Source organism: Arachis ipaensis, chromosome B3 (genome assembly GCF_059453495.1).
Source record: "Arachis ipaensis isolate K30076 ecotype BB chromosome B3, ASM5945349v1, whole genome shotgun sequence".
NCBI lineage: Eukaryota > Viridiplantae > Streptophyta > Magnoliopsida > Fabales > Fabaceae > Arachis > Arachis ipaensis.
In genome coordinates, this window is record NC_142438.1 from 115,945,251 (window position 1) to 115,970,779 (window position 25,529).

Below are 25,529 nucleotides of genomic sequence, written 5' to 3' on the forward strand. Positions count from 1 at the left end.
AGGATTCTATAGGAGGTTTATAAAGGATTTTTCAAAAATTGCAAAACCTCTAAGTAACCTACTAGCTGCTGACACGCCATTTGTGTTTGACACAGAGTGTCTGCAGGCGTTTGAAACTCTGAAAGCTAAGCTGGTCACATCACCAGTTATTTCTGCACCAGACTGGACATTACCATTCGAATTAATGTGTGATGCCAGTGATCATGCCATTGGTGCAGTATTGGGGTAGAGGCATGACAAGCTTCTGCATGTCATTTATTATGCTAGCCGTGTTTTAAATGATGCCCAGAAAAATTACACAACCACAGAAAAAGAATTGCTTGCAGTAGTTTATACCATTGACAAGTTTAGATCATACTTAGTAGGATCCAAAGTGATTGTGTACACTGACCATGCTACTCTTAAATATCTACTTACAAAGAAGGATTCAAAACCCAGGCTCATAAGATGGGTGTTCCTTCTGCAAGAGTTTGATATAGAAATAAGAGACAGAAAAGGGACAGAAAATCAAGTGGCTGATCATCTGTCCCGGATAGAGCCAGTAGAAGGGGCGTCCTTTCCCTCTATTGAGATCTCTGAAACCTTTCCGAATGAGCATTTGTTCGCCATTCAGGAAACACCATGGTTTACAGACATTGCAAACTATAAAGCTGCAAGGTTCATACCCAAGGAGTACAGCAGGCAACAAAAGAAAAAAATTAATTACTGATGCAAAGTACTACTTGTGGGATGAACCCTATCTCTTTAAGAGATGTGTAGACGGAATAATCCGTAGGCGTGTGCCTAGAGAAGAATCACAGAGGATCTTATGGCATTGCCATGGGTCACAATATGGAGGTCATTTCGGAGGTGAGCGAACAGCCACCAAGGTCCTCCAATGTGGTTTCTACTGGCCTACACTCTACAGAGATTCCTGAGAATTTGTACGTAACTATGACAGTTGCTAGAGAGCTGGTAATCTGCCTCATGGTTACGCCATGCCTCAACAAGGAATCTTGGAGATTGAGTTGTTTGATGTATGGGGAATTGACTTCATGGGGCCTTTTCCACCATCATACTCAAACACTTATATTCTGGTGGCAGTCGACTATGTATCCAAATGGGTAGAGGCCATTGACACACCCACTAATGATACTAAGACAGTGCTGAAGTTCTTCCAGAAACATATCTTCAGCAGGTTCGGTGTCCCTAGAGCACTAATTAGTGATGGGGGCACTCACTTCTGCAACAAACAGCTTTACTCTGCTATGGTCTGGTACGGAATTAGCCATAAGGTGGCAACTCCATATCATCCACAGACAAATGGGCAAGCTGAAGTCACTAATAGAGAACTAAAAAGAATCCTAGAACGGACAGTAAGTACCCGTAGAAAGGATTGGGCGAGAAGCTTGGATGATGCTCTGTGAGCTTACAGAACAGCATTCAAGACTCCTATAAGGACCTCTCCATACCAGCTTGTGTATGGTAAGGCCTGTCATCTGCCCGTGGAACTGGAGCATAAGGCCTACTGGGCAACCAGATTCCTAAACTTTGATGCCAGATTAGCTGGAGAAAAAAGATTACTCCAGCTAAATGGGCTAGAGGAATTCAGACTCACTACTTTCGAAAATGCTAAGCTTTACAAGGAGAAAGTAAAAAGGTGGCATGACAGAAAGTTGTCACCTAGAGTCTTTGAACCAGGACAGAAGGTTTTGCTATTTAACTCTAGGCTTAGATTATTCCCCGGGAAACTGAAATTCCGGTGGAGGGGACCATATATGATTACAAGCGTGTCACCATATGGCCATGTGGAGCTTCAAGACATTGATTCTAATAGGAAGTTCATTGTTAATGGACAGAGAGTCAAGCATTATCTTGAAGGCAATGTTGAGCAAGAATGTTCAAGGCTGAGACTAGATTAAAAGCTCAGTAAGGTCAAGCTATTGACATTAAAGAAGCGCTTGTTGGGAGGCAACCCAATGTTATTTAACTATATCTCTTTATTTTCTATTGCTATTTTATGTTTTTTTAGGTTGATGATCATGTGAAGTCACAAAAACTACTGAAAAATCAAAAACAGAATGAAGAACAGCATTAAAAATAGCACACCCTGGAGGAAGAGCATTCTGGCGTTTAAACGCCAGAAACAAGCATCTGTCTGGCGTTTAACGCCAGAAACAAGCACCAAGCTGGCGTTTAACGCCAGAAACAAGCATCAACCTGGCGTTAAACGCCAGAAACAGGCTACATTTGGGTGTTTAACGCCAAAAATAGGCAGCAGTCTGGCGTTAAACGCCAGGATTGCACTGCAGGGGCGTTTACACGCCTAATAGGAGCAGGGATGATACATCCTTGACCTCTCTGGATCTGTGGACCCCACAGGATCTCCACCTACCTCACCATTCAAATTCAAACCATTCCCCTCCCAAACCCACCCATTCACACACCTCCATCTTCTCCACTTCTTTCTTCTTTTTGCTCGAGGACGAGCAAACCTTTTAAGTTTGGTGTGGTAAAAGCATTGCTTTTTGTTTTTCCATAATTCAGTGGTAGAGCAATTGACTGCAAATCAAAGAGCTATGAGGGAGGAGCAACAAAGGCAAGGAAGAGACATAGAGGAGCTCAAAAGCACCATTGGTCCTTCAAGAAGAGGAAGACGCCACCCTCATTAAGGTGGACCCATTCCTTAATCTCCTTGTTCTTATTTTCCTATTTTTCGTTTACTATGCTTCATGTTTAGTTATGTTTGTGTCTTTACTATATGATCACTAGTATCTAAGTGTCTATGTCTTAAAGATATGAATGTCCTATGAATCCATCACCTTTCTTAAATGAAAATTGTTTTCTGAAAAAGAAAAAAAAAGTACATGAATTTCGAATTTTAAAATAGTTTAATTATTTTGATGTGGTGGCAATACTTTTTATTTTCTGAATGAATGCTTGAACAGTGCATATGTCTTTTGAAGTTGTTGTTTATGAATGTTAAAAATGTTGGCTCTTGAAAGAATGATGAAAAGGAGAAATGTTATCTGATAATCTGAAAAATCATAAAAATGATTCTTGAAGCAAGAAAAAGCAGTGAATACAAAAGCTTGCAGAAAAAAAAAGAAAAAAAAAAGAAAAAAATGCGAAAAAAAAAGAGAGAAAAAGAAAAAGAAAAAGCAAGCAGAAAAAGCCAAAAGCTCTTTAAACCAAAAGGCAAGAGCAAAAAGCCAATAGCCCTTAAAACCAAAAGGTAAGGGTAAATAAAAAGGATCCAAGGCTTTGAGCATCAGTGGATAGGAGGGCCTAAAGGAATAAAATCCTGGCCTAAGCGGCTAAACCAAGTTATCCCTAACCATGTGCTTGTGGCGTGAAGGTGTCAAGTGAAAACTTGAGACTGAGCGGTTAAAGTCGAGGTCCAAAGCAAAAACGGAGTGTGCTTAAGAACCCTGGACACCTCTAATTGGGGACTTTAGCAAAGCTGAGTCACAATCTGAAAAGGTTCACCCAGTTATGTGTTTGTGGCCACGGTGGTAATACTGGAAAACAGAGTGCTTAGGGCCACGGCCAAGACTCATAAAGTAGCTGTGTTCAAGAATCAACATACTGAACTAGGAGAATCAATAACACTATCTAAATTCTGAGTTCCTATAGATACCAATCATTCTGAACTTCAAAGGATAAAGTGAGATGCCAAAACTGTTCAGAAGCAAAAAGCTAATAGCCCCGCTCATCTAATTAAGACTAATCTTCATAGATGTTTTTGAAATTCATTGTATATTCTCTTTTTTTATTATCCTACTTTGTTTTTAGTTGCTTGGGGACAAGCAACAATTTAAGTTTGGTGTTGTGATGAGCGGATAATTTATACGCTTTTTGGCATTATTTTTAGGTAGTTTTTAATATGTTTTAGTCACTTTTTATTATATTTTTATTAGTTTTTAAATAAAAATCATATTTCTAGACTTTAATATGAGTTTGTGTATTTTTATATGATTTCAGGTATTTTCTGGCTGAAATTGAGGGAGCTGAGCAAAAATCTGACTCAGGCTGAAAAAGGACTGCAGACGCTGTTGGATTCTGACCTCTCTGCACTCGAAATGGATTTTCTAGAGCTACAGGAATCCAAATGGCACGCTCTCAATTGCGTTGGAAAGTAGACATCCAGGGCTTTCTAGAAATATATAATAGTCCATACTTTACTCAAGGATAAATGACGTAAACTGGCGTTCAACGCTAGTTCCATGTTGCATTCTGGTGTTAAACGCCAGAAACAGGTTACAAGTTGGAGTTAAACGCCAGAAATAGGTTACAACCTGGCGTTTAACTCTGGAAATAGTTTAGGCACGTGTAAAGCTCAAGTCTCAGCCCCAGCACACACCAAGTGGGCCCCAGAAGTGGATTTCTGCACTATCTATCTTAGTTTACTCACTTTCTGTAAACCTAGGTTACTAGTTTAGTATTTAAACAACCTTTAGAGATTTATTTTGTACCTCATGACAATTTAGATCTGAAATTTGTACTCTTTGACGGTATGAGTCTCTAAACTCCATTGTTGGGGGTGAGGAGCTCTGCTGTGTCTCGATGAATTAATGCAATTATTTCTGTTTTCTATTCAAACACGCTTGTTTCTATCTAAGATGTTCATTCGCACTTCAATATGATGAATGTGATGATCCGTGACACTCATCACCATTCTCAATCTATGAACGCGTGCCTGACAACCACTCCCATTCTACCTTAGATTGAATGAGTATCTCTTGGATTCCTTAATCAGAATCTTCGTGGTATAAGCTAGAATCCATTGGCAGTATTCTTGAGAATCCGGAAAGTCTAAACCTTGTCTGTGGTATTTCGAGTAGGATTCAGGGATTGAATGATTGTGATGAGCTTCAAACTCACAAGGGTTGGGCGTAGTGACAGACGCAAAAGTATCAATAGATCCTATTCCAGCATGAGTAAGAACCGACAGATGATTAGCCGTGTGGTGACAGCGCACCTGGACCATTTTCACTGAGAGGACGGATGGTAGCCATTGACAACGGTGATCCACCAACACACAGCTTGCCATAGGAGGAACCTTGCGTGCATGAAGAAGAAGACAGGGGAAAGCAGAGATTCAGAAGACAAAGCATCTCCAAAACTCCAACATATTCTCCATTACTGCATAACAAGTATTTATTTCATGCTCTTTTATTTTTTGCAATTCAAACTGATAATCATAATTAATCTCCTGACTACGTTTTACAAGGTAACCATAAATTGCTTCAAGCTAACAATCTCCGTGGGATCGACCCTTACTCACGTAAGGTATTACTTGGACGACCCGGTGCACTTGCTGGTTAGTTGTGCGGAGTTGTGAAAAGTGTGAATCACAATTTCGTGCACCATGACCCTAAGCATTTTGTTTTCCAGTATTACCATCGGATACATAAATGCCACAGACACATAACTGGGTGAACCTTTTCATATTGTGACTCTGCTTTGCTAGAGTCCCCAATTAGAGGTGTCCAGAGCTCTTAAGTACACTCTTTTTGCTTTGGACCACGACTTTAACCGCTCAGTCTCAAGTTTTCACTTGACACCTTCACGCCACAAGCACATGGTTAGGGACAGCTTGGTTTAGCCGCTTAGGCCAGGATTTTATTCCTGTGGGCCCTCCTATCCACTGATGCTCAAAGCCTTGGATCCTTTTTATTTTACCCTTACCTTTTGGTTTTAAGGGCTATTGGCTTTTTCTGCTTGCTTTCTCTCTTTTTTTTTCGCATATATATTTCTTTTCTGCAAGCTTTTCACTGCTTTTTCTTGCTTTAAGAATCAATTTTATGATTTTTCAAATTATCAAATAACATTTCTCCTTTTCCATCATTCTTTCAAGAGCCAACAATTTTAACATTCATAAACAATCAAATTTAAAAAATATGCACTGTTCAAGCATTCATTCAGAAGACAAGAATTATTGCCACCACATCAAAATAATTAAACTGTTTTAAAATCCAAAATTCATGTACTTCTTTTTCTTTTTCAATTAAGAGCATTTTTCATTTAAGAAAGGTGATGGATTTATTTTCATAGCTTTAATGCATAGACACTTAGACACTAGTGATCGTGTAATAAAGACACAAACATAAATAAACATAAAGCATAAAAATTTGAAAAACAGAAAATAAAGAACAAGGAAATTAAAGAACGGGTCCACCTTAGTGATGGCGGCTTGTTCTTCCTCTTGAAGATTTTATGGAGTGCTTGAGCTCCTCAATGTCTCTTCCTTGCCTTTGTTGCTCCTCTTTCATGGTTCTTTGGTCTTCTCTAATTTCATGGAGGAGGATGGAATGCTCTTGGTGTTCCACCCTTAGTTGTCCCATATTGGAACTTAATTCTCCTAGGGAGGTTTTGATTTGCTCCCAATAGTTTTGTGGAGGAAAATGCATCCCTTGAGGCATCTCAGGGATTTCATGATGAGGAATTTCCTCATTCTCTTGTCCATGAGCGGTGTCTCTTGTTTGCTCCATCCTTTTCTTAGTGATGGGCTTGTCTTTATCAATGAGGATGTCTTCTTCTATGTCAATTCCAGCTGAATTGCAAAGGTGACAAATAAGATGAGGGAAGGCTAACCTTGCCAAAGTAGAGGACTTGTCCGCCACCTTGTAGAGTTCTTGGGATATAACCTCATGAACTTCTACTTCCTCTCTAATCATGATGCTATGAATCATGATAGCTCGGTCTATAGTAACTTCAGACCAGTTGCTAGTGGGAATAATTGAGCGTTGGATGAACTCTAACCATCCCCTAGCCACGGGCTTGAGGTCATGCCTTCTTAATTGAACCGGCTTCCCTCTTGAATCTCTCTTCCACTGAGCGCCCTCTTCACAAATGTCTATGAGGACTTGGTCCAACTTTTGATCAAAGTTGACCCTTCTAGTGTAGGGGTGTGCATCTCCTTGCATCATGGGCAAGTTGAATGCCAACCTTACATTTTTCGGACTGAAATCTAAGTATTTCCCTCAGACCATTGTAAGCCAATTCTTAGGGTCCGAGTTCACACTTTGATCATGGTTCTTGGTGATCCATGCATTGGCATAGAACTCTTGAACCATTAAGATTCCGACTTGTTGAATGGGGTTGGTGAGAACTTCCCAACCTCTTCTTCGAATCTCATGTCGGATCTCCAGATATTCACCCTTTTTGAGTTTGAAAGGGACCTCGGGGATCACCTTCTTCTTGGCCACAACTTCATAGAAGTGGTCTTGATGCACCTTTGAGATGAATCTCTCCATCTCCCATGACTCGGAGGTGGAAGCTTTTGCCTTCTCTTTCCTCTTTCTAGAGGTTTCTCCGGCCTTTCGTGCCATAAATGTTTATGGAAAAACAAAAAGAAATGCTTTTACCACACCAAACTTAGAAGATTTGCTCGTCCTCGAGCAAAAGAAGAAAGAAGAGAGTAGAAGAAGAAGAAATGGAGGAGATGGAGGTGGGTTGGTGTTTCGGCCAAGGGGGAGAAGTAGTGTTTATGTTGTGTGAAAATGAAGGAGTGAAGATGGGTTTATATAGGGGTGGAGAGAGGGTTAGGGTTCGGCCATATTTACTTTTTTCTTGGATTTAGATATACAGAAAACATAATGTGTGAGGATACAAACAATGGCGATCCTTTTAACAAATGACACTAAGAGAACTTAAAAAAAGGTGAAGAAAGCAAGATTAATTAACTGTAAAGGGCTTAGTAAGTTCATGGTGAGTGATATAAGCAGCAAGTGTGACTATTGATCCACCCGATTACTATTTTTTATGATAGACTAAAGCAAGGCAATGACCAAAATCAACTTAAATTTAAGCTAGAAGGATACTTAACCTATTAGAGAATGATTAATTAGTCTAAGATCACTACAACTTGTCACAGTAAGCATAGTAGCAACCAAACAGCAACACTTAGCATAAAATGAACCAAATTGGTTAAGAGTAGAGTAACACCACAATGGCAATAGCATAACAATTGGTAAGCAACACATCAGTAATAAATCAGAATTGTGAGGAACATAATTGTGCAATTAATAAATGAACACCAAAGATAACAAATCAGCACCATGAGAAGTGGTCCAATAGCAATAGCAAATAAGCAATAGCAGAATAAGCACAATGACCAGAAAATGGCAACAATTAGCATCAAAATTTGCAAATAATTCCCCTAACACACATCATTAGATCAACAACTATTAAACCGAACAATCTCAGCAATTCCAAGCTCAGAAGCAGAACATAGCTACTAGTAGCATACAAAGAGCATAATGGAGATCAGCATGAACACCTTAGCAATTTTTTGTTTTGATCTATACACGCACCTAAGTCCCTCTTGTTTAATGATTCCAATTCCAAAAATAAGAAGCACGATCCATGACGAATTCATTCCTCTAATAGTGATAATGACCATTTTTTCATTTATCTACTCTAACTATCACTTTCAATACAAAGCACCCATTAAATAAAAAAAAAAAGTGGTACCTTCAAATTCATAACTCTAAATAGCATCAATTAACCACAATTAATGGAAGATATAGACAAATTCTTTTTCAAAATTCTGAACCAAGAATGAAAACAAGAAGGAAAGATCAAAGTGTCAGAACGAACCAGTGATAGGAGAGAGGCTGCGATAGCTCAGATTGGCACACGATGGAGGATGGTGTAATAGTTTCACGCACGATCAAGGAGATGGGAAACTTCGACACCGGCGAAAGAAGCACGGATGGCAGCTGTGCGTCTCGATAACCCACATAGAGGCGCAGGGTAGAGCAGAGGTTAGAGATTTCACACAATGTGGATGAGAGAGTTTGGGTTTCAGGAATTGTGGATGAGAGGCAAAAGCTCGATGCTGGAGAGAGGAAGATGGATCGGCAGCAGTTGCGCACGGTAGAGCAGCGACGACGGTGTTTCGCGCACTACCAAGCTCACTTTGCGAGTTTTTAATAAAAATTGGGGGAATCAATTAACTATATATGATAAGATAAACAAGGCAATAATTAAAATCGAACTATGATAAGATCCTCAGCTAGAGGCGTTTCTGGATCGAACCACTGTTGATGTTGCGGCACACAAAAGGAACCTTCTTCCGCAGACTTGTCTTGCGGCGGCAAGGTGAAAGGCCCCCAATTTTTCGCCGTTGTGCTCCATTCGTGTTGTAGTGAACCCACTCACAATCAAATGAGTTAAGTTTACTTAAGTTTAAGATTAACTCATTTAACGAAGAGTTTATATTCAGACTTAAAAACAATAATTTATCGAGCTCTTAACAAGTCAAGTTAAAGTTAATCTATTTTTAACTAGGGGTGTCAAAATAAATGCAACTCCCTAACCTAATTGACCAAACATTACGGGTTGGATTAAGATTTTATACCCGCTAATTTTGGTGTGATAGTAGATCGGTCTACTAAGCCAGAGTTTTTTTTTTGTTAGAAAGAGTAATGATTACTATATATATATATATATATATATATATATATAAATATAAGTTAAAAATTATAATTTTCAAAGACTATTTTTTTATTCTATTTTTTAGTTTCTTTGTTTATTTTATTTTATTTTATTATTTTTTAATTTATTTTATTTTTTACTATCAAATATATACTCCAAATTATGTGACTTAAGTTGTTTCTTAGAATGAAGATGAATCTTTTGTTTTCTATCAAAAAATTTTATTTCTACTTTTATATTGTATTATATTATGAATGTTGTTGTTTTAAAATAGTTTGTTATATGAAAGTTATGTTGAAATTGTTATTTTGTTTATTCTATGTGGTAATTTGAAAAAGTATATTATGAAGGATAATTTTATTGACGTTGAGATTTTAAAAGAAGATTGTGAAAAAAATTATATTATAATTTGATTATGTTTTATTTATATTTAAATTATAATTAAATTTTTATTCATCAATTATTTTTATTAGCTAATTTTTAATCATTTTTACTGCCTTTAAAAAATAAAAAGTTAGGTGGACTAACTTACCATCCAGACATCCACTAATTTACTATAAAATAAGACAGACTAACTAGTCAATCCTATATTTGAATGAATCTTAATTTAATGGGACGAACTATCTGTTTTTACATTTCTACTTCAAACACTAAGAGTATCTCCAACGGGCTAAATTTTAGAGTCCTGCTACTATTTTGTCAGAGAGAAAAAAGAGTTGGAGCGTTGGAGTGGAACTCACTTAAGTTCCTTCACGCATTTCAGAGGAGGGAGTCCCTTTGAATGGGACTCCCATTAGCCAATCCACACTTGCCACATGACAAGTTAGATAAAAAATAAAAAATTGTATAAAATATTAATTAATCAAATAGTTATGTTAATTAATTAAATAATTATATTATATAATTAAATAATAATTAATTTAATAATAATTATAATGACTAATTATATTAAATATTGATATTTTTATTTAATAATAATTTATATTAATTATTTAACTAATAATTAATTAGATTAAATAATTAAATTTTTATTTAATTAATAATTTATATTAATTATTTATATCATAATTAATATTAAATATTATTTATATTTATATTATTATATTAATTTAGCCGTTGCAAAACTAGCCGTTGTAAAAATCGCCGTTACTATGTTACCGTTATTATTAATAAATTAATATTTTGTTACTCTATATATACCACTTAGATACACTTCTATTCTCACACTCTCTACTACTCTTCTTCATCTTCTTCCAAGTTTACAAAATCAAAATTCTACTACTATTATTTTTTGTTCGAAAAAATGGATCCAAACCAACTCAACTCTTTCTTCAATTACTTACAAAACTTTCCTCAAATTCCAAATACCCAACAATCTCAAACCTCAAACTCTTAAGTTCCAAATCAAAACTTCACACTACCAAATACATTTCAAAATCCAACTCCACAAAATCTTTCTAATTTCAATTTTCAAGCTCCTTATAATAATTAATTTCCTATATTCCAACCGCAAAATCAAAATTCACAAACACCCCATTTTCCATTTTCATCCATATTTAACCCCTCTATCGAAAATGTTACTCCAACTTTCTTGCCGTTTCCAACTCAATTTAGTGCATCAAGACATAACTCATCTGGTGTTGGTGGCTCTTCTAACCCATCCTCTCAGACTCCTATACAATCTAGTCCAAATTCGCAATATTCAGATTTTGCCAACCCTCGTGGATTAGATGCTATCGACCTCAATGATGATGATATTAAAGATCGGAGGCAAGATAGTATTCAATACTGGCATTGAAAAGAGGATGAGATGCTGATCAGTGCATGATTAAATGTTTCAACTGACCCTATAATTGGTACCGATCAAAAGGGGAAACATTTTGGAGTCGAATTCATAGCTACTGTGTAGAATTTTTCTCCGACATGACAAGGGGGATAGTTGCATGTAAGAAACGATGGTATAAGATCAACAAGGCTGTTGCACAAGTTGCTAGTTGCTACGATCAAGCTAGTCGAAATATAAGGAGTAGTTCGAACGCTGATGATATAAAGGAGTTGGCTTATAAACTTTATTCCACAAATTATGGTCAAAAATTCACTTTTGAGAGGCATTGGAACATGCTTCGGTTGGAGCAAAAATGGAGAAGCCAACTACCTACACAGAGTGGCGGGTCAAAGAGAACCAAGGTTAGTGCAACTGGAGCATACTCATCCTCATCAAACCCAGAAACACCGTTGGCTGACGAACCCGGTGTGGACTCTCCCGTTCGCCCACAAGGATCAAAGAAGAGCAAGTGAAAATGTAAGGGAAAAGCACAAATGTCTGAAGATTTTAGCGAAAGAAAATCATCGGTTGTCAAAAAATATCTCTCATGGAAGATTTTAAGAATGTTAGAGAAAGGAAACTAATGGATAGGGAAAAAGAAAGAGAAGAGGAGAAGGAACATAGAGCAAAGATTATGACAATCAAAGAGAAGGAGTTACAAATTCAAGCGGCAATGAAAGAACAAGAATTACAAACTCAAAGGTATATTAAAGAAATAGAGATAAAAGAAAAAGAAAGGGAGATGGAAAGGATGGCCAAGGAAAGGGAAAGGGAGATGGATATGCAAATACTTAATGCTGACACGTCTACAATGAGTGAAAAACGACGAGCTCTTCATTAGATTGCATGTGAAAAAATAATCGCCAAGTGGTTTACTTAATGGTCCCTTGTATTCGTAGAGTTATGTAATATGTTCTTATTTTTATTGCGTATTACTGGTATGTGATGTAGTTTGTTTTATTTATTTTTGATGTAAGTTTTCAAATTACTCAATATTATTGTGCCCTTATTGTTCATGAAAGTGACCGTTGCAAAACTAGCCGTTAAGGTACTTATTGCAGACACACTTATAAATATCAACTATTAATGACTCCGCAACTCCACTTCAACTCTTGTTTCTCACCTCCAAAGAGAACTAAAAATTACATTTCTAGATATGGCTAGAAATTTTAATGATATATTTAATGAGGCTTTGTATGGCAAAAGAAGATGGCAAGATAATACACTCATAGATAATTGGATCGATGAGTATTTACTCAAAGATTCAGAAGAAGAAGATATCGATAGAAGCTCTATCCCAATTACTCGTAGATGGATCAACAGAGATCGAGAAGCAGAACATGATCGCCTTTTCCAAGATTACTTTGCAGATGAATCGATGTATAATGCTGATATTTTTCGACGATGATTTCGAATGAGAAGACATGTGTTCCTTCGGATAGTAGACGCTCTCTCAAACGTCTATTCGTATTTCCAACAGAGGGTTGATGCAATTGGAAGAAGAGGCTTGTCGCCACTCCAGAAATGTACCGCTGCGATACGGATGTTAGCATATGGCGTAGCAGCTGATGCTGTTGATAATTATGTGCGCATAGGCGAGAGCACTACAATTGAATGCTTGAAAAAATTTGTTGAAGGTGTCATTTCGGTGTTCGAGGATGAATACTTGCGAAAACCCAATCCAAATTTAAAAAACTAATTATCATTGCTTGACAGTTAGTTATTTTTATATTTAAAAGACAGAAATTAATTTATAAATAGAGAAAAAAAAGTGGTGTATCTCAATAATATTGGATCATAGTGTGTTATAGTTATATAAAAATGTGGACATGCAAAATAACATCTTGCAAAATGCAAGATGCGTTTGTCAGTAACAAAAAATTAGAAAAAAAAAGAAAAAAATCCTGCAAACGCAACCTACATTGAATGCATGTTCGAAATGTGTCTCATGGCTTGCTCGTTTGACCAGTTTTTTGTCGGGAGAAGCAAAACGCAATCTGCGTTTTACATATAAGTGCGTAGACTGAGGCGTAACCTGTGTTTTGTAGGTGCACCGCATTGAACACTGTTGCATGTGCGACATGTATTTCCTCTTTGACTGCTTTTCTCCTATTTCTCTTTTATATGGTCATTGCTCCTTCCACGTTTTGCCTTGTACATTGTGAGAGAGTTTGAAGAACTTCTTCGTATGTGAGAGAGAAAGTGAAGAACTTGAACTTCTTCTCTTTTTCATCATCAGAACAATTTTTTTTAATTTTAAGTTAATTAAAATGATTCGTGATTTTACATTAATTACGGAGTATGTTATTGAACATTTTGATAATCCTTAATATATAAATTTTTTATGTTTTATTATATATTATACAATTATTAAATTGTTGTTGTTATTATTATTATTATTATTATTATTATTATTATTATTATTATTATTATTATTATTATTATTATTAGGGATAAGTACTTTTTTCGTCCCCAAGGTCTGGGGTCAAAATCAATTTCGTCCTTAATCTTTTTTTGTTATTAAAATCATCCTCAACGTTACAAAACGTTATAAAATCGTCCTTTTCTATTTTTTTGGACCAAATTACCCTTAACTATTAATAAAAATAATATTAAAAAAATAAAACCCCACCCCACCCACACCCAACATCTCTTCGTCTCTCCCCCTCACCCCAAACCCACCCCCAAATTCCCTTCCTCCTTCATCAGTTCCCACTCCCTCACCCCCTCACCGTAACTCCCCGCCCCTGCGTCCAACCTGCCGCCGCTCCTACTTCTATTTTTGTTTTTTTTGTTGCTTCACCATTGTTGATTCACCCTTCTCTATCTCTGTTCTTCGTTCTTCCTATTTTTCTTTTTTCTTTTTTTAATTTTTGAAGAACATATACATGATTGATGATGGATTATTGCGAATTTTGTGATTGATGTTGTTGCTGAATTTTTTATTTATTTTGTGGTTAGGGATAAATGATGAGGGAGAGTAAGAGTCTTGGAGAGGGAGGGAGAGAGAAAGAGGCTTGGTGATGAAGAAGGGGGTAAGAGGTTTGGTGATGAAGAAGGGAATTGGGAGTTACTGGGTTAGTGGTGATGAAGAAGGGGGTGAGGAGGTGAGAGGGGTGGGGGATTACGGTGAGGGAGTGGGGTGAGGGGTGGGATTACGGTGAGGGAGTTGGGAGTTGCGGGGTGTTTAGGTTTTGTTTTAATTTTTTAATTATTTTTATTATTTATTAAGGATAATTTAGTAAAAAAAATAAAATTGAAGTAGAAAATGATGATTTTATAATGTTTTGTAACATTGAGGATGATTTTAATAAGAAAAAAAGGTCGGGGACGATTTTGATTTTGACCCCAGACCTTGGGGACGAAAAAAGTACTTATCCCTTATTATTATTATTATTATTATTATTATTATTATTATTATTATTATTATTATTATTAATATTATTGCAAGTTACCAGGAATTTATTATTAAAAAAATTCTGATTTGCCAAAAATCTATAATGAGATAACTGCAGCTGCTCTAGTATTAATTGGGTTCCATCACTTTTCGCAAATAGGTGAAGTGAGAGGACATTATGCACTGTTAAATGCTTTGATGGAGAGATAGAGGCTTGAAACTCACACTTTTTAACATTCTAATCAGCGAAGTGACTGTCATCTTAAAAGATGTCACACATATTCTTGGCATGTCGGTTAATGTGGAGCCCGTGATGGGCAGAACGGACAACAGTCACTCCTTTTTTGTCGAGAACTACATAGCAGTTTTTGGTAGGCAGCCCAATCCGCAAGATCACATGTTAGGGATGGTAAATCTGGCGTGGATTCGGCAATGTAGAGACACCAAACTGTTAGACACCCAATAGTCGATCGAGCAGTATATCTAGGTTCACATTTTGCTTGCTTGGAATTATTGTGTTTCTAGACAAGTTGACCAATTCTGCCAACTCGAAGTTTTTATCTCTCCTTCAAGATTTCCATCGCATTGAACTTACTGTTGGAGAAGTTAGTCTGGCACATCTATACAGATCGTTGTGTCGTGCATCGTGATACAACTGTAAAGATATGGATGACCCCCTTATTTTGCTTTTTGTTTGGACATGAGAGCATATGTCGTGGATAGCACCCGTCCCTTGTGGTGAGTTTTCAGTAGTTAGTTTTTCAATTGGGCACCGGTAATGATTATCATTATTAATTTTTTATTATTGTTGTTATTATTGATGTTATTATTGTTGTCATTATTATTGTTATTATTATTATAAGATTACAACCAACGTAAATTGATTTAGGTGGAGTTATTAGCGCCGACTATCGGCTTATGTGCAAAGGTTTGCGGCACGATTAAGGCAACAACTAAATGACATGGGTGTCAATGACGTGCATTTTAACGACTTATGTTAAAAAGTTTCATTTGTGTTTAACAATATATATAATTATCATTGTATTTAATTGATGTGCAGTTTATATAACAGCCATACGTGGGAGTCACCCTCCATGAGTAAAAACATATCTTCACAAATTAGTAAGAAAAACTCTCACGCATCTGCCATCTCACCTTCCACAATGACAAAAGCAATCGGCACAATATTTTGGTTTCCGTCTTGTCTACTGCAACTAAAAGTGCACCTTTATATTTACTATACAGGTGTGTGTCATCAACCTGCACCAATGGGTTGCAGTATTTAAATACTGTAATACACGGATAAAAGCTCCAAAATACTCAATGGAGAACTCATACACCTTTTACCTCCTCACTCTCACGATAAACAGGGAGAGTTTTTATTTAAACACGAGACCTTGGCATCTTCGTAGCCATTGCTTTTAATCACACTAGCAGAGTCTAGTAAGAAACTTTTCAATCACCGAAAATTTTTGTGTCAGACTTTTGCTTTGCCAACCAAACCTTGCATAACTTACAGTGCAATTGAACCTGGATTGAACTTTTGCAATAATAGATTTTACCTTTATCAATGGGTCTACTACAACCAACAGCCTGATAGCATTTTTAATCGTGACTGAGTCTAACTTGGCATGATCTTGTGAAACGTCCTTGTGGTGCATGTGTATTTATCATTGTATCTCTTAATCTCCCAACAACCTTTCTTTCGGATCAAGCTAGCTCAGATAAGCCAATCGCATCATATACCATACCTCTTGTATTTTGCGTAGAATGTCTCCAACTACGACTCATACACAGTGTAATCAACTCCACTAGAGATAGTGTAGTGTCTAATTATAGAGATCAGCGACTCTCTATAACCAAATTCCATTCTAATACTAAACTCACCATGTTCTGCAGCAACATTACCTTCACCTATGAAATGCGAACCACCGTTAGTCGATCAAGCCTAAATAAAGAAATGGTAGTAGTAACTTTAATTAATAAACATAACATATCCATATTCGCATACTCAATAAATTTTAGAGCATGCATAGTTGCAAGAACATTCACAAAACTATAAAATATAGAACATCTACTGCATAAATATAGAACATCTACTGCATAGTTAGTTTCAAATTCCCCTTCACTGTCGTTGTTATCTTCTTCTCAAGCTATATCTCCAAGTTCATCCTCCTCGCCAACCACGCCCAACCCCATACGCTGTTCAAACTCAAAATCTAACTCTATTATCAGCACGTGAAATCGAGTTTGTTAATAAATATAGAACATCTACTGCATACATGCGTCGTCAGTGATGAACATTATTTGAAATTATATTAGCTCACCAAATACTTGTACATGATTCCTATATAAAATATTGTTCACCTTCTTTGAAATGTGACTTTGTATGTTCTCACAAAACTCATGGTGCATGGAATAGCAAAAGAACATTCACAAACAAAAGTCACTCACTCGTGTGTGTTTGGTATGATCTCATCATTATAATATACTTACAAATTTGCAAATCCTTTCAAACTTTAACCTCACCTCATCCAAAATTTTTTTATATTACTAATTGTCACAAAAAAAAACTCAAGTACAAAAGAAAGATAAATGGCAATGGTATTTATAAGTAAAGTTTTTGAATTAAAATATTTTATTTAATCAAAACGCAACCTATACTTTACAAAACACAACCCGTATTTTGTAGGTTTTAAAATAAAATAAAATTCAAAAAAAGAGAGAAAAAGGTAAAACGCAACCTATGGTTTCCAGTTTGCATATTTAAAAATGGTTAAAATGTTAATCACAGATTGTATTTTGTAATGACATCATAGTAGTATAAATACTTTATACACATTTATTTTATTGTGTAACACTAATATATTTTCGATACTTACAAAAATCAACCTTTAAAAGACATAAATTAATTTAAAAATGGAGTAACAGAGAGTGTTATGCAGTAATATTGGTGCATGCTATGTTATCCAGATATGTGGACCTGAGAAATGTAGAGACCTACAAAATGCAGGCTACGATTTGCATGAAAAAAAGTAGCTGCAAAACGCAAGCTGCGTTTTGCATGAGGAGAGCAGCAACCGAAACATGTCATATATGTCCTCTGCATGCAAACAATGATCGGCCATTTGACCACCTTGAACTGGACAAAATGCAGGTTGCATTTGGCAGGTGGCAGGCACAGAATGTAGGTGATGTGTGGAAAACGATCCAACACAAAACTTACCGGCAAGTGTACCGGGTCGCATCAAGTAATAATAACTCACATGAATGAGGTCGATCCCACAGGGATTGAAGGATTGAGCAATTTTATTTTAGTGGTTGATTTAGTCAAACGAACAAGAGTTGATTTGAGTGAATTGTATCCAATAGAAGCTAAATTGCATGAATTGTAAAAGGAGAGAGGCAATTGACTATAAATTAAAGGGCAAAGAAAGTAAAGAAGCTGAATCTTAAAGTGCAAGTAATGTAAATTACAGAAACTTAGATTGCAAGAAATGTAAATGACTGAAGCTTAAAGTGCAGGAAATGTAAATTGCTTGAATTATAAAAGGAATTGGGAATTGGAATTGCAGAAATTAAACAAGAAGAGTAAATTGCAATAGACCGAAGAATAAAAGATGAATTAAACTAAAGTAAATCTCAAACAGAAAATTAATTTGGCTTGAAAAAGCTTCAGCAGATGAACAGAAAGGAAATTCCATATCTCAGGGGTCAAGAGACTAGAAAACTAAATCTAGATCTCACTACCTTCCTTGATCCAATTCAGAAATCAATTGCAAGTGAATTTAAAATCAAACAGTAGAAGAAATAAATTCAAATCTCAATTTCTCCAATGGTGCAGTGAAATGAAAACAGAGAGAGATCTCAAGGTGAGATTGAGACAGAATTTCCTCAATTCTCAACACCCAAGACTCAAGTAAAGCTTTGCAGAAAATGAAAACAGAGAACCCAGAGGGAAAGAGAACTCAATTCCCTCCCAATTCTCTAAGATCTAAAAAATGAAAGTTCCAGATTACAAGTCAAAAATTCTAAAAGAGGTGAAAGTTCAAAAGTAAAAGTTGCGGTATTTTCTAAATCAAACTAACTTCTATTTATACACTTCCTTCTATTGATCATTAAGCCTTGAATTTGGGCCTTGGCCTTGATGGAATTGGATTGAAGATAACCTCAGTTGATTGCTCTTGGACTTGAGAAGAAATCCGTTTGCAATTTGGACTTTGGAGCATTTACGTTTGAGTTAACGTTTGAGGCAAACTTTAACTCAAACGTTGGCGTGTTAAAAATTATGCAGAACGGTGATTTTCTGTCACTCACGTTTGAGGTCAAACGTGAGCTCAAACGTGCTCCCTCCAAGGCCATTTTGCAGCCAACGTTTGACCTCAAGTTTGAGGCAAACGTTGGCACAAACGTTAGTCCTCCTGGGTGTGTAATTGTGCCAACGTTTGACCTCAAGTTTGAGGCAAACGTTGGCGTAAACGTTGCTTCCTCCAGGGCTTGTTTTTGAACCAACGTTTGACCTTAAGTTTGAGGCAAACGTTGGCTTCTCCAGGGCTTGTTTTTGAACCAACGTTTGACCTCAAGTTTGAGGCAAACGTTGGCGCAAACTTTGGCATCTTTTGGGTTCTTCTTTAGCCAACGTTTGACCTCAAGTTTGAGGCAAACGTTGGCACAAACTTGAGCTCTTCCCAGGATGGTTTTGCTGCCTTCATTTCCATTGCTGCCATCCCCTTTCTTCAACCTTCCTCCAAGCCTTTTGGTCACCTGTCATCAATCAACAATTGCATCAAAGCTATGCTAAAATCATGAGACTTCTTATCATCCTTGACATATAAGCAATTATAGCACAAAACCTCATGAAAATGCATCAATTTACTCATGGTTGATTGAATCTAAATACACATAAATTTTCACCCAAATAACTTACTTGTAACTCAAGAAAGTGCATAAAACCTATTAAAAACAAAGGAAAAAGACTAGTAAAACTAGGCTAAGATGCCTTGGCATCACAACACCAAACTTAAATCTTGCTTGTTTCCAAGCAAGCATCAAACATAAGAGAGAATGACATGAAACAGAGAAGTGTGCATATCCTTATTGAGCATATAGTTGAATTCAGTTCATAGGATTTTTATACAGACAATGGTGGTTTATTTATTGCTTGCTGTTACATAAGAGATGTCTCCTCAAAGATTTACTAAGTTTGCTGCTATAAGGCTTTACTTTGGCTTGTTCCCTTGCTAACTTTTCCTTCTTTGTTTTGCTCAGAGAGCTTATTATTCTTTGAAGGCTTGGTGGCAAATGTTGCAGCAGCCTTTGGCTTAATTTTTGCTCAACATTCCTTCACCACAGACACATGGCTCACCCTTTTCTTCCTAGGATCATTGATGCCCAGCATCTCTTTGGATAACTAAATGTTTTGTAGCTAGGTTGCTCTTTATTGTGGACTTTCAGTTGGCAATCCCAAATCAGTTGATATAAGTGGCCAAGTTTTGAAATACTCCTCAGAACTTACTTGTCCAAGCATATCCTAGTACAAAAACACCACAGGCATGTGTCCTAGGGTCCAAGCTATTGGTGCCTAGCCTTATTATTTATTTTCCTTGCCACTTTTGGCTTTTTCTCTTCCTTTTTCTTTTTGTTATTTCATTTTCAAGGGATCCTAAATGGTACAAGCCTTCATAACAACAAACCAGTTCACACTTCAAAGAACATATCATTATGCAGCATTTATTTTATGAACCATACATTAAATCAACAAATATCACCACTGACTTTCATTCTCACTTTTGCAACATTGGACATTTACTTCCTAATTCAAATATTTCTCTTTTATTGAATTAAAAAAAACATAGGGGACAAAGCATGCAATTAGTTAGGTGAGCGTGAATAAACACAAGAACACATTTAGGCTAGCCTATTTATTGCAAAGTTAAACAGACAGGATGTAGAGACTATTAAAATAAAATGACTATCACTAAACAAACATGCTCTTTCTTTATTGAATGTGATAAACAAAGAGCAATTCCACCTTTCAACTGTCTTTCTTTTTCTTCTCACTTGCTTGTTTGCTGGTTTCTCCCTTGCCCTTGCCTGTTAGCTTTTGCCAGAATTCAGCTTTCTTCATTGTCTCTTTTATGTTCTACTGCAGGTTGTCTCCAAATGTTGGCCATTTTTCTGTATGAGTCTCAAAAGTTGCTTACTTCTCAAGCCCTTAAGGCAGCTGGTTAGTATGCAAAGCGCATTTGTAGGCTTTTGAACTTACTTTGGTGTGTGAACACCAAACTTAGTCCCTTACCACTATTTTTCTGATGTAACAAGTTAACTAATCATGAACTCTCTTGGCCTTACTAAAGGTTATGGAACTAAAAACTAGCAAACAGCAGACTGGTTAACTAGTTTATCTGATTGCTTGAAGCTAGCATTATGCATAAGGTGAAAATGTGTTGTATGATGAGGTTTTTGGTGGAACACCAAACTTAGAATTCTTCATTCTCCCTTAGATTATTTTGGTGTGCAACACCAAACTTAGCTTCTTGCAATATAGATAAAATTAATTAACCTTTTTATTAAAATAGATATGAAAAGAAAAGTACCTCAGGTTGGGTTGCCTCCCAACAAGTGCTTGACGATCGATTTTTCTATCGGTAAAGAAATATAAAAATATGATCGTATTGTAAGTATAGCTTCTAAACCAACAGAAAATCCTTTCGTACAAACGTTTTGGTTTTCACAAGTAACAAACCCCTTTAAAATTGATAACCGAAGTATTTAAACCTCGGGTCGTCTTCTCAAAGAACTGCAGGGAGGTGTTCTTATTATTAGTTATGAATTTTGTAAATTGGGAGTTTTGAAAGTAGGGAACAAGTAATTTAAATGACAAGTAAAATAAATAAATAACTGTAAAATAAACTCTTGGCAAGGTATGAAAATTCAGAAGTCCTATCCTAGTTACTCCTATGAGAATTGAAGTTAATCCCACTAAGTTAACCGTTACGAAAGTAAGGGAAAGTCAAGTGAACTAATTAGTTAGATTCCCAAGTCCTAGCCAACTCCTAAGGAAAGACTAGAGTTAGTGGAATTCCAATCAATTAGCCGACATAACAATCAATCACGATAAGTTGATAACTTAAGAGCCTCCAGTTAATCAATTAAAGCCAAGAATATAAAAAGGCTAAACAAGAATCATAAATCTGAAATACCTCAATTGCATTAATAAGAGAAAATCAATCTAAATATAAGGAGTTCATAAGCCAATTTGGCAACATAAGTAATTAAATGAGAGCATTAAAGTATCTGAAAGTAAAAGAGAAATATAAAGTAAAAGAAATATTGAACCTGATGAAGAGTTGAAATCCTAAATCCTTTAAGAGGAATCCTAATCCTAAAACCTAAGAGAGAGGAGAGAACCTCTCTCTCTAAAAACTACATCTAAATTGTGAAAAGTGTATAATAATCAACCTCCCTATGAATGGATGCATTCCCCCACTTTATAACCTCTAATATGTGCTTTCTGTACTTGGATCTGGGCCAAAAAGGGTTTCAGAAATCGCTGGGAGTATTTTCTGTAGTTTCTGGTGCGTGGCGTCTGTCACGCGTTCGCTTCGGTCACACGTACGTGTCATCTGCGTTCTGCTCAAGGTGCGCGTCCGCGTTAGTCACGCGTTCGCGTCACTACCTTTTCACGCTTGGCACGCGGCTGCATCGTCCATGCGTTCGCGTCGCTGCCAGTTTCTTCAAAAACTCCATTTTGTGCTTTCCTTCCATTTTTGTATGTTTCCTTTCCATCCTTTAAATCATTTCTGCCTTAGGAGATCTGAAAATACTCAACACACAAATCACAGCATCGAATGGTAATAAAAGGTAATTAAAATAATTATTTTTAAAGCATAGGAAACATGTTTTTCACATATATCACATAAAAGGAAGGGAAAGTAAAACCATGCAATTTCACATGAATAAGTGGGTGAAGGGTTGAATAAATCACTTAAATTGAGCACAAAATATATCATGAAATATGGGTTTATCAACCTCCCCTCACTTAAACAATAGTATGTCCTCATGCTAAATCCAAGATAAAGAGTAAGGTAAGGTTAAAGTGGTGGAATCTCATGCAATGCAATCTATTCTAAATGCAACTACCTAAATGAATCATGCAATTCTAATTGTTATTCACTTGTATATAAAGCTTACATGTAGTTAAATTAATTCATATCCTCAAGGAATCATATATGCATAGCCAAACCTTAGATAATGTTAAAGCACTTTTATAATTGACATGGATAAAAATATTTCACAAACTTGCAAGACAATTAACAATTTAAGCGGAGATATATGGTGATGAGCTATTGAACCCTCACTGGATTTTGTGTTTACTCTCTAGTCACTCAGTGTTTATTGGGTTAATCACTCTATTCTTTTTCTATCCTTACTTTCTATAACTTTGTTCCTCATCTAACCAATCAACAAATATGGAATACAGACATACAAAAATCATGAGGTCTTTTCCAAGGTTGTAATGGGGTCAAGGTAAAGGTAAGGGTATATGTATAGGGCTAAGTGAGCTAATAAGTGAATCCTTGATTAGTCTAAGATCTCACCTAACATACATACTTTATAAATCAAAGTTTCTTTAACCTATTTGCCCAAATTTTCCACTTTGTATTGCAAGCTCATGCATTAACTTTAATTTTGTCCCATGTGCATTGATTCTTTTTATTTTGCAATTGGAGAATTTTTGTATCCCCTTTATTTAAATGCTTGAAATTTTTTTTTCATCAATGCACATGGTAATTCAATTGTTTTGATTTCACACGAGCATGCTTCCCAAATTTATTTTTGAAACATCTTATTCTTTTTAAATTCCTACTTTGTTTCTATCATCCCATGTTCCCATAAAATTTCCCACACTTAAACAATACACAATTTCTATCTTAAACTAACCAAGGATTCAACTTGGGATTTTTATTTTGTTTTTCTGCTTAAGGCTAGTAATGTGGTTTATAGAGCAAGAGGGGATTAAAAAGCTCAAGGGGGCTAACAAGGGTGATGTAAAAGGTAGACTAATTTGGGATAAGTGAGGAAAAATTCAAATGATGGCCTCAATCATCTCTTGGTATGTATCTATATTCTATAATTGGACATATAGATTAAAACAAAGTAAAGAACATCAGAATGAAAAAGAAGGGTAAAACACACAGGAATGAAATTTATGGTCTGAATGCAACCATACAATTAAGCTCAAAACTCACAGGCTGTGTGTTTTCCAGCTCGAAAATCATATATCAGTTATACATGTCATGCAAGTAAAAATTAAGAGTTCCCATTATTCTCAATGTAAATCTTAGGGTGGCCCTTAAAATCTTAGTGTTGTTCCTTGATGAAATATTGTTAACTAACTAACATGTAATGCTATATATACAAGGTGTGTGGATTGTTTTAATTTACTAAGATTTCTAGTTTACTCCTTTTATTTTCAATTAAATCAAACTATTATATGCTAAAAGGGTAAACTATACTAATGAATCCACATATTCTATAATTAATAAGTTTAGAATTGCAAACTAAACTAAATGGCTAAAATATGAACTAAAGTGCAAAATGCGGAAAATAGGGTAGAAAAACAGCAAAAGAACAATGTATAAGTACTAAAAAATAAAAATAAAAATAAAAATACAGGAAAATAACAAAATAAGATAAAAGTGTCTGTAGTGGTTCACCAAAAAGATACGCCAGGGATGGCGACCTCCCCACACTTAAAGTAAAGCATCGTCCTCGATGCTCACTCAAGCTGGGTGTGAAGGAGTGTCATCACCGGAAGGATGGGCTGCTGGAGTCTCGGTGGTGGCCTGAAGGTCTGCAGACTGGATGAGGGTAGGAGGATATGTCTGCTGCAGTGGAGGCTCTGACTGTATAGGAATCTCTGGGTCTGCGGCCTGAATCTGTTGTGGCTCCTCCTGCTGTAGCGCAGCCTACTCTAGTTCTGCCTGCTCAGCCTCTCTCTGTGCATGTGTCTCCTCCTCATGCTCGTCCGCCTCCTCCTTGGATGGCTCTGATGGTGTGTCAGGCTCGGAGGGGATGTCGCCGCCAGATCGGATCATCAACTTGAGGTGCTCATAGCGTCGCTTGTTGCGACGCTCAGATCGCTCATATCGCCGCCGGTTGCGGTGCTCCATCTGGTATAGCTGCTGAAATAAGCGGTGCACGAGGTGATAAATGGGCTCTGAGGCAGGTGGAGGTGCAGTGGGTGGGGCTGGTGCAGCAGTGGAAGAAGAAGGGGCAGCTGAAGATGTGGCGGCCTCACCAGAAGCTGTGAGGAATAGAGGTCTGTAGCCTAAAGCCTGAAACTTCTTGCTGTGAGGAATGATCTTCTTGCAATCGGCTTCGCATCAGCCAGCTCCTAAGGCACGTCAGCTAGACGGCCTAGCTGGGTGATCAGATAAGGGAAATGAAGGGTGCCTCTGACATGGACCCTGGCCATATAGTGCTGGATGAATCGTGGCAGATACAGGTCCTTACCCTCCATCACACACCATATAAGGGTGATCATAGCAGCAGGCAGCTCCGTCTCATGAGTGCTCGGCATAACAAAGTTGCTCAGGATCTGGTGCCAGAGCCGAGCCTCATCATTCAGATACATCAGCTTGATTCCCTTAGGCATTGCTGTGTTCTTTTCCATGACCCATGGGGCAATAGAATCAAGGGCTATCCTCTGCTTGACAGCATCCCAGTCAAATCTCAGAAAGCGCATGTCCTCTTCAGCCTTTTGGTAACCATTAGGCTGATCTGATTTAGGCTGAAAGTGGAGGATGTCCTCAATGGCTTCCTCAGTTACCAATATTTGTTTTCCTCTGAGGTGCACTGCATCCAGGGTAGTCTTGAAAT

At 36.8% G+C, this 25,529-nt stretch overlaps 1 protein-coding gene and 1 pseudogene across 2 annotated transcripts in view; one reads left to right on the top strand and one right to left on the bottom strand.

The window, feature by feature from the left end:
• LOC107633476 (glucose-1-phosphate adenylyltransferase large subunit 1, chloroplastic-like) overlaps positions 1 to 25,529 on the bottom strand; it is a 73,489-nt pseudogene that overhangs the window by 23,389 nt on the left and 24,571 nt on the right. The gene's annotated exons all lie outside the window — the stretch shown is intronic.
• On the top strand, positions 8,626 to 11,721 carry LOC148572153 (glutathione S-transferase T2-like). Its single transcript, XM_088507383.1, has 3 exons — positions 8,626 to 8,707; positions 11,130 to 11,201; positions 11,294 to 11,721. Exons 1-3 carry the CDS (start codon positions 8,626 to 8,628, stop codon positions 11,719 to 11,721), a joined length of 582 nt encoding a protein of 193 aa, XP_088363509.1.

What these genes read in the sequence shown, in the direction of transcription:
- LOC148572153 (XM_088507383.1), top strand. Translation starts at nt 8,626, where the DNA reads ATGGAGGATGGTGTAATAGTTTCACGCACGATCAAGGAGATGGGAAAC. An exon ending in AAGAAGCACGGATGGCAGCT is followed by an intron (nt 8,708 to 11,129) that starts GTGCGTCTCGAT and finishes CGCAATATTCAG; the next exon opens with ATTTTGCCAACCCTCGTGGA. An exon ending in TAAAGATCGGAGGCAAGATA is followed by an intron (nt 11,202 to 11,293) that starts GTATTCAATACT and finishes ACCGATCAAAAG; the next exon opens with GGGAAACATTTTGGAGTCGA.